Source organism: Salvia miltiorrhiza, chromosome 1, assembly GCF_028751815.1.
Source record: "Salvia miltiorrhiza cultivar Shanhuang (shh) chromosome 1, IMPLAD_Smil_shh, whole genome shotgun sequence".
In the NCBI taxonomy this organism is placed as follows: Eukaryota; Viridiplantae; Streptophyta; class Magnoliopsida; order Lamiales; family Lamiaceae; genus Salvia; species Salvia miltiorrhiza.
Genome location: NC_080387.1, coordinates 75790766 through 75805993, shown reverse-complemented (window position 1 = coordinate 75805993; position 15228 = coordinate 75790766). Strand labels below are relative to the sequence as shown.

Here is a 15228-nt window from a genome sequence, read left to right as displayed (position 1 = left end):
ACTTAGTTATAAACTTATACTAATAAATTAAATACATACAAATTATATCAAATATTTTCCACCACGACAAAAATATGATGGCATGTTGTAGTTAAATTCTAATTTTAATATAACAATTAATAAAGTACATTAATTATCAATTAATAAATGACATTAACGAGCTCCACTTATAATAAGGTGGGAAATGATCTTTGATCACAGTGTTACAAATATAGCAAATTTAATTTTTATGATGAATTAAAACATAAAAAAGATAATACTAATATTAATAGAAAACAGTGTAAGAAAAAAATTAAAAAAAGAAAGAAACCCCTTTCGTTTCGCTCCTTATAAATTTCCATGGCCCTTTCTTCTTCACCTCTCTCTCTCTCTCTCTCACGATTTTTTCATACAGTTGCCTTCCTTTCTCTCTCTACCGCTATGCATTAACGCACACATCACACACACTCACACGCAGAAAGTTATACGCTCTGTAGTCGTCTATATTTATATATATATTATATTTGCACACTGATAATTATTACGTGAAAAGTTGGGTTTTCCTTTTATCTTTGCCTATTACCACACTGCAATCGAAGAGATATAGCTTCAGAGGTACGTTTGCTTCATCTAATGAATTGGCGAATTTCGATATGCTTCTCGTTTGTCGCCGTCTGATCGTCATTTCATTTTTAATTGATTTTGTTTAATGGATCTTAATTTAGCTCCTGCTGTATTTTTATTACCGGGCGGTGATGTTTGCTAGAAATGGTGATGCTCGTCAATTTTTGTTTCATCAGGTGATAGTATGAGTCGGCTCAGTGGTTTGGAAGGGTTGATAGAGTACTATTCAATGAGATATTTTGATGCCAAGCATGGGTTGTTGGGTCTAGGGTTTGGTTTGTTTCCGGTTTGTGGAAATTGGGTTTTTGTGTGATTGTTTTGTGCGGTTGATGATTCGGGGAATGTGGGATTATGCCGTTGTGTTTGATGTTTGAGTTTTAGGCTTTCTGTTTGGGTGACTTTGAGTCGGGAAGGGTAACTTTTCTAGGATCAGTGAGGGATGGACGATGTTCGTCAACAGCTGCAGCAGAAACCTGAGAGCACGGAGAACGACACTCATTCGGAGTTCGAGAGGGGTTTGGAGGAGTTAATGAATGGGCATTATGATGAGTACATGTCCTTTGCTTCTTGTAGCACTCCCCGAACAACTACTACTGAGGAAGAGGAGGATGAAGGGGAACAGCTCATCAGGAGGAGGAGGAGGTCGGATCTCGATGGTGATGACCTGGCAGAATCTTCTGCTGCCCGGAGGCGTCACTCTAGGATTTTGAGCAGGTGGGCTGCCAGACAGGCGCAGGAGATGATGACCACGATGGAGAGGAGGAACCGCGAGTCTGAGCTGATGGCGCTTGCAGGCTTGCACACAGTGTCAATGCTTGACTCGTCATTCCTGAGGGAGTCGGAGTCCCCGACGTCAAGGCATCAAGGGAATGTGGAGACCCTCAGCACGCAAGCATCATCTATCTTGCAGATGTGGCGGGAGTTGGAGGATGAGCATGTACTGAACCGTACTCGGGGGAGAGTAAGGGAGAGATTGAGGCAGCAGAGGAGTGTCGATTCTAATACGAATGCATCTATAAATACTGAAGAAGGCAGGGAGGGTGAGAATCAGGGTAGTCTGGTTGATGCTACTGAGAGTGAGAATGATTATGCTACTTGGTCGCATGATCAGTTGGGCCCTCAGAATGAGAATAGGGACCATGACAGTTCTAGTCGCGAGCAATCTCCTGACCTTGGAGACGTTGAAAGGGAAAGGGTGAGGCATATTGTTCGTGGATGGATGGAGAGTGGTATTAGTGATACTTCCTCCAATCTTATGCAGCGGAATGATAGTCCGAGAGCTGAATGGCTTGGAGAAACTGAGCGTGAAAGGGTTAGGATTGTGAGGGAGTGGATGCAAATGACAAGTCAGCAAAGAGGGTCTCGCAGTGGACGTAGGGAAGAACGGGATATTGGGACTGGCAACCAAGGTGATGGTGCTCGTGAAGGGTCTGCTGCTAACCATGAAGAAAGTCAGCCTGAGCATATACGCAGGGATATTTTGAGGTTACGAGGACGACAAGCTTTGCTCGATTTGCTTGTGAGGATTGAAAGGGAAAGGCAGCGGGAACTTCAGGGTTTGCTGGAACATCGTGCTGTATCTGATTTTGCTCACCGCAATCGTATTCAGGTACTTCTATAAACAATCCACTCTTTGTTTATTTAACATACAACATCATTCTAAAGAGTGTTAATCTTTTGGGGGCTTGATTTTCATCAGATTGTTTAGGATTTGCAAATAATTATCATACTTTAATCTATGGTTCTGACTGTTCAGTAGCGTGGGTAAGTTATGCCTGCATTGGAGAACACTTCTTCACTGGTTGACATAAAATTTACATTGAGTTTGTGATAAGGTGGAAATTCCTCATAGTTTATGCTGGATTAGTTGTGAGATTGTGTGAATATTGTTAGACTACTCAAATAGAATGTTTCATGAGTTTTCTATGTTGGAAGGCCTTTAAGACTGCTTATATCTTGATCTACCATTCTGGGCATTTTTAGATTAGTAATGTTATTAATCAACGCCTCCCTGCTGTGTGTGCAAACTTGTTAATCTTGTGCCACAAAAAGACTTTTCTGAAGGACATCTTTAAATTTTCAGTCACTTCTTAGAGGCCGATTCTTGAGAAATGAGAGGCCTGTTGAGGAAGAGAGACCACCTTCAATTGCGGCTGGTGAGTTAAATCAGTTAAGACAGCGACATACGGTCTCTGGCATGAGGTATGCCTTATTCACGAGCAATCTATTTTACTTGCACATTTTACTGTTGATTTTTGGCTCCCCTTCCCTTTCTCTTATCTTTTTGTTATTATCACAGTCTGAGTTTCTGATGGTTTAATTTACCGTTTTAGTCAGTTCGGTCATGAGTTATTGATTACTTTGTTAAAGAGTGCCAGAGAAACTCAATTCTTTTCCGTTTAGAATAAGTTGTTGATGCTTGTTTGAGATTGTCATCTTATGATTACTGGTTTTGATTAAGCTAAGCTAATGAACTGACAGCTTCTATTCGCTTGAAATTTATTGTGGAATTGATTGAATTCATACTTTGTTGTGATATTGTAGAGTGCTGCTAAGATATTTACAAATTAAATATATATGATGAACATGACTTACAGTTTGCCCAAACCTTTCCTTTTAGTGTTCAGTTCCTGAAAACTGCAACTCAGTCAGAGGTAATATCAGAATCTTAAATAGAACAGCTGATAGGAGAATTGTGTTTAAGCTAGTGATTTCACATTACTGCATTCCCTACAGAAGTTGAGGAGAAAGTCTCCCGTTTAGAAACGTTCTTACTATTTTGAAGGTCCTAGAATTTCGTTAAGAATTTCTATGGCTAAGAAACTCTATTGAACTGGGAATAGATCGCAGGCTTGCTTCTTAATGTTACTCTCGTAAGCATGTTTAAATATTTTTCTGGTAGTTATGACTTATGCCATTGTATGGCACAGGTTGATCATTCTCATTACATATTATAAATTTTGTGATTTTGATTTGATGCTGTTGCCACTTAGGGAGGGGTTCCGTTTCAGGTTGGAAAGTATAGTTCGTGGTCAAGTAAGCAGCCATCCTGAGACCTCACCTAACGGTGGCAACAGTGATTCTAGAAATGATCAGAGTAATACAAATGCTTCACAGGAAGTGCCACATGGAAATCAAGAAATTGGTGTTATATTACCAGATGGAACGGGGAATATGGATCGGAGTCCAGCTGTTCAAATTACACTTCAACATGTTGCACCTGATCAAGGAAGGAATAGGCAAGGTCAGGTCACTGGAGATGAGAGAACAAATGCACAACAATCTGTACATAATGACTCTATTGGAAGCATGTATGGCGCTTCAGATGGCATGGGCCGAAATGTGCAGGAAAATTCTGCATCGGACTGGCCCTCTGAAGAAGCAGTAACTGAAGATGGAGGACAACGTCATTCACCACAAAGCCATGAGGTTTGGCCTGATGGTGGCTCACGAGAGGCTGTGGACAATTGGTCAGAAGGGCCTTCAGACCCTCCAAGAATGCGACGATCAGTTCCTTCCAGTTCCAGGAGAGTTACCAGGTTCCACCCTCCTGATGATGATAATGTGTACAGCATGGAACTCAGGGAACTCCTGAGCAGGTTATAATCTCGTATTGCATGATTCTCAATCTTCTTGATATTCTAATCTAGTATATCGAGCTTACTTTCTATAACTTCTTGTAGGAGGAGTGTTTCCAATCTTCTTCGTAGTGGTTTCCGAGAGAGCCTTGATCAGTTGATTCAATCATATGTGGAAAGGCGAGGAGGGAGGGCTCCTATTGATTGGGATCTCCACAGGAACTTGCCCCTTCCTCCATCACCCGAGAGAGACGAGGACCAAGAAAATAATGAGCCAAATGAAGATCCGCGTGGTGCTACTGGTAGACCTTCGCTAGTTTTACCGACTCCTCCAGTACCACCACCACAACCTCTTTGGCATCAGGAATTGCACCATTCTGGATGGTCTCGTCATAGTACTCATCGTTCAGAACTCGTATGATATCTACCCCCACCCCCCCTCTCTCGTCTGACATGCACACAAGGATGTTACTGAATCTCGAATTCTTTTAATTTTCAGCAGGAATGGGAAATGATGAATGATCTGCGAGCTGATGTTGCCAAACTCCAGCAAGGAATGAATCACATGCAGAGGATGTTAGAAGCTTGCATGGACATGCAACTGGAACTCCAACGCTCGGTGAGACAGGAAGTTTCAGCTGCTCTCAATCGATCATCTGGTGGACAAGGTCTGCCTACACTCGTAGAATACAACTTGTGACCGTTGATTGTCCAGATTAATGCAATCACAACTGTTCTGTAAATGCAGGGGCTGCTGAGACATCAGACGACGGCTCAAGATGGGGTAACGTGAGAAAGGGTACCTGCTGTGTGTGTTGTGATAATCATATTGACGCCCTACTGTACAGGTATGATTGTCCTCGAACGTTTACTTTGAGTGACAAGATAGATTGATAAAACATAGGATTGCGTATATAAAGGATAGAATGATCAAAGCCAACGCTCCCTAAACGTCTCCTTTTATTGGTCGTCTTTAGCTTACGTTTCTTCCTCTCTGTGCCCAGATGTGGGCATATGTGCACGTGCTCGAAATGTGCTAACGAGTTGGTTCGTGGAGGAGGAAAATGTCCATTGTGTCGAGCACCCATTGTTGAGGTGATTAGAGCTTACTCCATACTGTAAAAAAAGATGTAGAGAAGAAGAAATAAGGCAGGTCTAAACAAGTGTGGTAAGATATGGTGGAGTGCTCAACTATTGAAACATCAATTGCTGCTAATTGCTTCCTCATTCATTCGTATATATAATATAATGCCAATTCTTTCATGGAAAAATCTTGGGCCGGCTTATCCATGAGGCAATATCCTTATTATACAACCTATATTTATCACATAAAATAAGGTTCATTATAAATTTGCAATGAAACATTATGAATTTGATGTGAAAAATGAGCGAATTAAAAAAAAATGATTTTTTTTGTCGGGCTGTGTACAGTATTAAAACCAATTATTTATTTGTTGTATATGTGAATCAAACACAAATAGACCTCTTAAGTTTACTAAATGAGTATATAATTAATTTAGGATTTTGGGAATTACGAGGTTTTAGTCATTTGTTACAACACAACAACTTTGAGTCCATATGTTTAATAAGTTTCTTTTTAAATAAAAATAGAAATTGAATTCCTATCATCATTATGCACAAAATAACTATCACATTACTACTTGCAATATTAACTCACGAGACGAGATCCTCTATTACAAAATGTTCAAGGTATTTAATATGAGAAAATGTAACACAAAAATCTTATATGGAAAGAATGTAGCATCACTTCTATGTACAAACCATTGCAAAATAATAAATGTTGAAACCCCCTCTCTTCTGCAAACATATTCAACTACAAACAACTCAAGAAGATGTTGATGGTGCCTCAAATAAAAATGTTTTGTTACTTCTCAAAACTTTCAAAATGGTTTTTTCGCATCAAGAATCATGCCCCTTTGAACAAGCATGAACAAGGAATCGCAGAGCTCTAGACGTTGAGAGCTTTGAGCTTCATCACGAGCTGCTCTCGTTGCTCCTCCACCTCCGCGTAGTTTATGCTCATCTCAAAGTAACGCCCTCGAATCTCTTGCAACTCCGCCTCAAGCCGTGCCATCTTCATTTCACTCTCTCTTGAACTCTTTGCTCTGCCACACAATAGATCCAACACAAATTTTTTACTTTTGCATATTTAGCCTAAAAAACTAAGAAAGTATGCCATTGTATACCTCTCAAGCTGTGATTCATCACGCGTTCCATCTCGTCTCGTCTCCTTGAGCTCGTCGCCTCTTACACTCTCGAGATGCTTCACCTTCATCAGCAACTGACTATTCACCATCTTGATCTGATTCAGCTCATTTTTCATCTCTGCCTCTTGCACACACAGTGCATCTCTTGCTATTAGATCCCCTTCGAGCCTAAGGATCTTCTCCTCCAACGCGTTTCTCTTAAGCCTGCAGCCCTCCTCCTTCGCCACTGCTCTCTGCAGGCTGCAGATCTCTTCACCCATGGAGAGCTTAACGCGTTCTAGCTCTTCATAATCTCTCGAGACACGCTTCAGTGAGGCCTCGAGTTGCTGATTTTGTGACCTCGTTTGTTGAGCCGAGACTCTTAGAGCCAAGACATCTCTTTGCAGCTGAGACACCTTCTCCAGCTGCATATGCAACAGAGAGTTCTCCTCTGCTAAACGAAGCCTTTCGCCTTCAGAAAGCTCAAGCTTCGAGTCTAGCTCATTGATGATGGATTTCAGCTTTGCTTCACATTCCATCACACTCTTAAACATGATCATTTTTTCTTCTGCATTGCTTTCTTCCTTCAACAAAGAAGCTCTCATTTCTTCTGCACATAACATTCTTGCTTTCGTCTCCAAATCCATACACCGGCTTTGCAGCTGCCGTTTCTGCTCCCTCAGCTCTCCATTGAACCTCTGCAGTGAGCTGTATTCTTCCATAAGGCTCTCAGTCGTAGCCTGCAGCGTTATATTCACTTCGCCTAAAGCCACACGAGCCTCCTCGGCTTCCAACCACTTCTTCTCCATTTCACACATCTTCTCCTTCACCACAACCGCTTGTGCCTCATTCTCCTCTTCCAATCTCTTGATCCTCTCCTCAAGGATCACGCCTCGTGCTTCCCGCTGCTGCAGCTCCAAACGACTCGTCTCCCTCGTATCAGTGAGGTACCTCAGCTGAGCCTCTAAGCCTGCAACGCGTTCCAACAAGTAGACATTCTCCCCTTGCAGATCAGACAATAGTTTCATCAACTCTGTTTGGTCCATTTCATCCATCTTCTCATCTGCACTCGCTGATTTACTCGAGCATTCTGAGACGAAGACGCCCTCCTTTCCTATGCTCTCCAAGTCCTCAAGATCAGCAATCTCCTCTTGAAGAATCTCAGTCTTCTCCTCATTGCCACTTTTGCACACATTGATCCTATACTTGAGCTCATATAGAAGCTCGAGATTCTCCTCCCTGAGCTCGTCGCAATCTGCCTCGAGCCCACGTACCTTCTCCTTCAACTGCTTGATATCCTTCCTCCCATCAACAGCTCCCAAATCCATGATCTGTTGCTCCTTCTCAGCTAAGACACGGTTGCAATCAGCCACGAACTCCCTCACAACGCGTCTCTTCAGATCCTCCTCGATCTCCATCTCTATGTTCCTTTCCTGCAATGCGTTTTCAAGGATCAAAACCTCACACTGCAGAGCTCCTTCCATCTCACACATCTCAGAATCACTCTTTGATTCATTCAAAGAAACTTGATTCATTTTCTGCATCTCAATCTTCTGCTTCTCTATAGTCTCCTCCATTTCTTGCAGGATTGAAATCAACTCAATGTTTGATTCTTGAGTTTTGCTGAGCTGCATAGCCAGATTCTCATTCTCCTCTTTTTGAAACCTAATCTCCTCTTCCAATTCCCTCTGCACACTGCCATGGCCTAATTCTTGAAACTCCATGCTTTGAGCTGCCTCCAAGAGGGACCTCACGTGCTCGATTTCTTGAGTGAGTTCTCTACACTCCAAACGCGACGCAGCAAGCTCCATGTTCAGCTTTGTCACACTCAAATGCTGATCAGACAACTCATCCCTCAATCTCTCCATCTCCACACCTAATTTCCTTGCATTTTGCTCCCACATCCTCGCCTCCGCCTCAAGTTCATGATCATCATCACCTCCTCCTTCCTTCAAGGAGAGATTTGGCTGAAGCAATGTGGCTGCAGCATGACATGATTTTCTGAACTCCTCTCTCTGATTCCTGCCATGGCTCTGCAGAGATCGAACGGATTTCACAGAGCCATGAGCAGAGTAAGAGCCGTAGCTCGAGCTCTCACTCGACTCAATAGAGTCTTGCCTTCCAAACCTCTCACTTTGAGAGGAGTAGCTCTGTCTCCCCACTGAATCATCCATGGAGTCGAAGCTGTAGCTCGTTTCCTGAACCCAACGAGGTCGAGCACGTTGCTCCACATTAGTCCAAACACCATAAGCTGCATAAGAAGGTGATGTTTATTGATTCTTTCTTACCCTGCCAATGTTGTTTCTTGAGAGAGATTCAGATGCTTCAGATTGGATTTCTATGGTGTCATGATCTGCATTCTCATCTTTGGCTGCATTCATGCCTTTCAGTTTCTCATCCCTTTAATTTTTATGCACAAAAACAGTTTAGAAAAAAGAGCAAACAAGAGTTCAACAACATTGTCACAAACCTTGGATTTGTTTTAGGTGTGAGGCATTTCACTTCAACCTGCAAAGAAGCAATTATTATCACATTTTTTTTTTAATTAACTAATGTTTACAAGAGAGCCAGAATTGTGTCGTGTCAACACGAAAGATATAAAAGAATAGAGTATTATTCTTAAATCATATAGTCTAGACTTTGATTTCATGATGATTTTTTAGCTCGAATTTAAAAAACAAAAAACAAATTTAGTATGTACTTATCTCTGTTATTCACTTAATCGCCCGAGTCACAATTTCCTAATAATTTAAGAGAGTTTTCGTTAGTTTTTAATTCTAAGTTGTTTGTAGGCATATCATTATCACCTCTTTTCATAATGACACATCCCATAAATTGACTTGAGCTATTAAATAAGGGGTTGGTTATAGTAAAAAATTGTAATTTAAAACGAGACTGAGAACACTGCACTAACATGTAAAGTTACTACAATCGTTGTGTAATTAACTTTACTGAGAAAAAATGAAAAAAAAAGAATAAAAAAATTGCTCATTTCATGATTCGACTCCAGGTGGTGCATTCATCCATCAAGACGATGCATTCACTATAGATCTTCAATTCTTCATGATCCAAACGTTAAGAATGATTCTCAGTTCTCATTTTAAATCTTTATTCTCATTTGAACCTCTCCCGTATATTTGTAATATTTTTAAATTCGAGCTAAAAAATCATCATTGACCAAAGTTCAAGCTATAATCAAAGAATAACTATTAAAAAAACATGATTCGTGACTCATAATAAGTTCACCAAATGACCAAATCCAATCATCAGAAATTCACAACCAAAATTCGAATTCAACATGATAAATATAAACAAATAATCAACCTAGTAAAAAATATTATACTACATAACTATATATATTTAGACAAAGTGAGCTTACTTGTAAAACAGTCCCATAGTTGCATTTTTTGAGAGGCAATGAAAGCAAGACCGAAGATTCCGAGCTCAAAAATGCTGCAAGATTCAGTTTAGCCTCTCCAAGAATACTAGATTTCGAAGATCCCTATAATTACCATTTTCATGCATTATAGAAATGTGATTCCTTTTGCTAATATTGGAAAAGAGACATAATTAATGATTAATAAAAGAAATGTGTAATTACCGTTGCAACAAGAATTTTGAAGAGGCATTCATCCATATCAATGTCTGAAATCCATATTGATTCTGCAAAGGTTTCTGTCCATTTACAGCTCCCATTTTTCACATTTACCTTGACTGATTTACGCACTGTTTTTCCTGATTCTAGAGAGATGAGAGAGACATAGATTTTTTCCCATCCTTTTGGTACCTGATACAGCAATAAAAATACTTCATTAAAAAATATAATTAATCCGTTGCAAAATATTAAATTTTGTAACGTTTTGTGTAGTCATAAATTGTATACTAACCATTATAACATTTAAAAAAAGATTTTATAATTATCAAACTTATAAATTACATAAATAATACTCCTTCGTTTGTCCTTCAACCTCAAAGAAAGAATAAAGATGACAAATTGTGCTTTGATTTTTTTTTTTTTTGGTAATTTGTGAATTTGATAATGTATATAATAAACAAAAATAAAACTTAATAAAAAATATTAATATAGACTAAATGTCAACATTTTCACAGTATATGCTCGTAAATAATGTGTGCCATATCAATTCTATCATATTGATGCATAAAAAATGCTAGTACAACTTGAATATTAGTCCAAGTTGTACAAAAAAAACTATATATTAAAAACTAATTTTTTGATAACTAATCATTCACTTTCAACTAGGGCAAAAATTATTGGACGTGACGAAATACTCGAACCAAAAAATAAAGAGGCCTAAATAATTGTCTTGTAAAGGAGTGTCAAATGCAAATTTATAAATAGCCAAAAATTAACTTTATTGGCTATAAGTAGTAGTCCTAACCACCATTTTTATTGCACAGGTCCACTGTAATAATAATACTCATATAGGCAACAATAACTTCAAAATTCAAACATATTCATTAATCCATCAATCAAACTATTAAGTCATTTACTACCCAATTTTCACATTAATTCACTAAAATATTTATCTTCCTCGTCGGCTACATAGACAAATAAAGTATATATATTTTAATATATAAATAATAAAGACAACCTAGTAGTGAAAAATTCCCAAACTGGCCCATGTTACTACACAACAATATGGATAAGAAAACATGTGCAGAGAATCTACATCAAACAGAACCCAAGATTCCCCCAAAAAAACCATCTTTCCCAAATCGAAAAGTTCAAGAAATATATATACAGAAATTATGTATATACATTAAAAAAAAAAAAAACCTGAGTTGCTTGAATGTTGGAGAAAATGAAATCGAATTTCTGAGCAGATGCATCGGTGGCGGCTGATGAGTACGATGATGAAGACTTGTGTCTGTGAAGTCTGAGAATCTTTTCTCTTATCATGTTTCTGAGTTATGTGTGTGTGTGTGTGATTCCCTTCTCTATATAAACACACACATAAAATTAATTTAAAAAATTGAAGAAAAAAAGAAAAGAAAAATAGGCACCAAATGTGTGTTGCAGAAAATGTAAGTAATAATGATGCAAGTGGGTTAAGTAGAAGAAGAAGAAGAGTAGTGAAGAGAGGATGTGGTGAGGCTGGTGGGGGTGGGGTCAGTTTATGGAGTTATTACAGTTGGTTTTAGTTTCTTGGATTTTTGCTTTAAACCAATTTCATTTTGTGTCACACTTTTTCACCTATTCAATCATTGTTTTGCCTCTTCTTCACAAGAGATTCCCCGTTAGTTAGTACGTGCTCTCTTCTCTCTATATTTGGATAAATAAATTTTTAGAGATTGGGTGAAGGTCGAGTCGGAATCGAGACCTTTAATCTCAGACATTGACTGTTTTATCACTGGTTAACGTGCGCATGCATACGGTACTCCCTTCTTTTATTATATAGTTGTTGCAAGAATCGAGCTTTGTATGCTTTGATGAGAATACTATATTAGTAGTATATCTTTAGATATATATGCAGGTGATGAATAACGTTGTTGTTGTTATATTGTTATTGTTGTTGTTGTAAAATATGTGAATTAATTTTGAACATGCATGCATTTAAACCAAAAATGCCGTAGTTGATGATTTTAATTGAATGAAGTGTGACATTCCAACAAACATTAAATAAAGTCTTAAAAGTTAAAGCAATAAATTTTCTAAGGCTTCTCTCGCAAAAAGTGAAGCATTATTTGGGGTGAATAAGATAAAGGAATAAAAATAGCATTGTGTGCGTGACAAATCAATTATTGTGCAAGCTTCAAATTTTATTACTTAATCTAATTAATAGATGCAAAAGTAAATGTATAAAACCGGTTGAATAACAGAAGAATATTTTTTTAAAATTAAAATCTATTTTAAGGTAAATTTACAAGATATAAAATATGATTAAAGAAACTACTTTTGGATATACATAACTATTAACTATGCTTAAAAACTGAAATGCTCAAAAACTCTTTTTTTATTACTACTTTAATTTATGTTACATTTCGCTTTCGAGTAGTTTCATGTTTCTCCATATGTCTCTATCTCAAGTTATTTGGATATTATTGCATTAACTAATATATTTTGACAGGAATTGAGACTATGACTATAATACTGTAATCAGTTTAAATATCTCAAAATTTGGGCCATGGGCTGAAATATATTAAAAATAGTAACTTTTTTTGTAGGCCCATTAGGGTTGAAATTTCATCTTGAGTTCCGAACAAATTCTGAGGCTTTTGTAGGCTCTGTGTACTTAATTTTTTTTTTTTTTTTTATAAAAAACTATAATATGGAGAAAATAATAAAAATAATTCATTTTTTAATTATTTTGAATCAAATTTTTGTATTTTAAAAACATTTAATCATTTTTTATCTGAATATATTTTACCCAAATAGTTAAAAAAAATGTATTTTTTTTAAATATTTAACCAGTTTTTGTTAAGATATATTTTATTCAAATAGCATTACTCTCCCGAGCCACGTCATTGGGATTAGATCTTCCTCTTCTGTTTTTTGCTTGGTGCAAAATCAAATTTTCTTTTGAGTATTGTTGATTGTGAAAACTTCGAAGATGTGATGTGTTTTGTTTTGTCTTGTTCTGATCAAGTTTGAATCTTGTTTGAGTTTAAATATTTAATATGAAAAATTGCTTGCTTCGTTATCATAATTGAGTAAATACAACATAGGGTTTAATTAGGGGGAGGATTAACATGTAATTAAGCTTTCATCTCATTCTTAATGGCTGTTGCTAAGTGATCGTAGGCACCTGCCCACGAATTGCTCATCTCTTCGCTCCATTTCTCTCCCATCGCCTCTTTCATTGTTCTTAGTAACGCTTCTTTCACCACCTGTAGATACCGGAAAAATTCAAAAATATTATTGTTAATATTCGTTTATTTTTATAAATGAAAAAGATAATACTCTCTCGTCCTTACACTACTTTTTTTGTGAGATCTCTTCTCCACTCATAATATATATAACTATTTTTATTAAAACACATGCAGTCTCCTTTTAAGGTTATTTTTCTTTTGGACAAGGGAAGTATATGAAAACTAGGGATATTTGACATATAATTAAACAAATGTAATGTATAGACTATTTTGATGCTTTAAGTCCAAAAGGAATAAATGAAAAAGAGAATATATGTGTAGTTTTATTTGTACTAATAATTACAAATATGATACTAGAATACTAACTAAATTGCAAATAAAAAAAATACCTCAAAATGGGGGTCAATGACTCCTTTTTGAAGATGAACAGATCCCAACCATTTGAGAGTAGTGTCTGCAACTACTACTTCACCTTTCTCATGTAGTTGAATGGCTGACTCACATGTCTTGCATAAAATAAAATAAGATTATAAACAACTACTCCCTCCGTCCCTAAAATAACTTCCTCTTTTTCCATTTTGGGACGTCCCCAAATAACTTCCTCTTTCTTTCTTTCCATTTTTGGAAACCTACCCCACCACTAATAATATTTTATTTATTCTTACTTTTCACTTTTCACCACTCACAATACTAATTATAACATTTTTCACAACTTTCAATAATAATTATATCACTTTTTCTCCACTATCAATACACTTTACAACTTTTTATTAAAACCCGTGCCGTCCCCAAAGAGGAAGCCATTTCAGGGACGGAGGGAGTATATTATAACAAAAAAAATGATTAACTAATTAATTAGAAGCAATTACCATCTTGAAAACTTTAACAGCATGAGCCTTTAGCTTGGGATTATTTTGTGGGATTTCTTCTGAGTCTTTGAGAAATGAGAACATGTTCTTAGCCGCAGGTGCTATCTCCAGAATCCTACAATCCAAATAATTTAACATATATTAATATTCATTAAGTATATTATGAGTGAGAGAGAGAGAGAGAGAGTGTGTGTGTGTGTGAGAGAAAGAGAGATATATATACAGAGTGAAGAAACGAAGACTGAGCTGAGGGGCATCTTGTTTCATGAATTCCCATGATTCTTTAACTAATGCTTCTTGCTTCTCACTAAAACTCCCCATTCTCTCTCTCTCTCTCTCTCTCTTTTATAGTATGTCTCTCTTCTCTCTCTCTCTCTCTTTTATAGTATGTCTCTGTGGTTGAATTCATGCATAGATTGGTGACTTTTATAGGATAAACCAAATACCATAAAGGTGCCAAGTGTTTAATTTTATTATTTTTAAAAGGAATAAATTCAGCAATATTATATTCTAAAGATATTGGAGGTAGCAAGTGGGCAATAATTTTGTTTTGTTTTTTGCTTATGCTTTGTCTTGTATTCCATTTTTTGAAGGTCCACTTGTATAGTATTATTAGTGTTTTTTTCTTTTTGAATTTTTTTTCTTCGATTTTATTTTCCTAAATTAGCTAATACAGTGTATTAACCAATATCAAACACGCGATCAATTAGGAATGATCATGTTATTTTTGAACTTGTAAGCTTTAGATAATACTCCCTCCGCCCACCATTTTAGTCTCCTCCCACTTTTCACACATATTAAGAAAATACATTTAATTTTTATATTTTTATCTTTTATACCCTTATTTATTATTTTCACACATCATTTTCACATTTAAGTGAAGCATTAAATAATGTTAATTTAGTAAAAATAATATTTTTATATAGTATTAATTAGTAAAGTGGACTATCTTTTTGGGACATCTCAAAATGGAATAAGGGATTAAAATGGTGGGACGGAGGGACCAATTGATTGTTATATTTGTATTTTTGCCTCGGATTTAAATTTTGGTAATTAATGTTAATTATGATTGATTATTCTACAATAGGAAAATATTGGGACAAGAGATGCAGATGATATATATATTTTTAAAATTTTCTC

At 36.9% G+C, this 15228-nt stretch overlaps 3 protein-coding genes across 6 annotated transcripts; 1 reads left to right on the top strand and 2 right to left on the bottom strand.

Moving 5' to 3' along the window:
- Positions 1-301: 301 nt before the first annotated feature.
- LOC131006278 (uncharacterized) lies at positions 302-5452 on the top strand. 4 transcript variants are annotated; one of them, XM_057933468.1, is made up of 8 exons: positions 302-594; positions 780-2212; positions 2687-2805; positions 3597-4202; positions 4287-4596; positions 4681-4849; positions 4930-5029; positions 5186-5452. In XM_057933468.1, the coding sequence occupies exons 2-8, from the start codon at positions 1043-1045 to the stop codon at positions 5301-5303; spliced, it is 2592 nt and encodes an 863-aa protein (XP_057789451.1). In that variant the 5' UTR covers positions 302-594; positions 780-1042; the 3' UTR covers positions 5304-5452. The 4 variants fall into 4 exon arrangements, with proteins under 4 accessions (XP_057789451.1, XP_057789452.1, XP_057789453.1 ...); XM_057933469.1 differs by having other exon boundaries at positions 349-594; positions 4684-4849; XM_057933470.1 differs by having other exon boundaries at positions 350-594; positions 3615-4202.
- Positions 5453-5804: 352 nt separating this feature from the next.
- LOC131006250 (uncharacterized) lies at positions 5805-11852 on the bottom strand. The gene is made up of 7 exons (XM_057933432.1): positions 11187-11852; positions 9990-10175; positions 9768-9890; positions 8859-8896; positions 8677-8788; positions 6389-8586; positions 5805-6307 (listed from the first exon to the last, which is right to left on the bottom strand). Exons 1-7 carry the CDS (start codon positions 11307-11309, stop codon positions 6151-6153), a joined length of 2937 nt encoding a protein of 978 aa, XP_057789415.1. The 5' UTR covers positions 11310-11852; the 3' UTR covers positions 5805-6150.
- A 1155-nt stretch (positions 11853-13007) lies between these two features.
- On the bottom strand, positions 13008-14482 carry LOC131006270 (non-symbiotic hemoglobin 2). The gene is made up of 5 exons (XM_057933462.1): positions 14464-14482; positions 14312-14432; positions 14089-14203; positions 13609-13725; positions 13008-13237 (listed from the first exon to the last, which is right to left on the bottom strand). Exons 2-5 carry the CDS (start codon positions 14407-14409, stop codon positions 13106-13108), a joined length of 462 nt encoding a protein of 153 aa, XP_057789445.1. The 5' UTR covers positions 14410-14432; positions 14464-14482; the 3' UTR covers positions 13008-13105.
- Between the last annotated feature and the right edge of the window lie 746 nt (positions 14483-15228).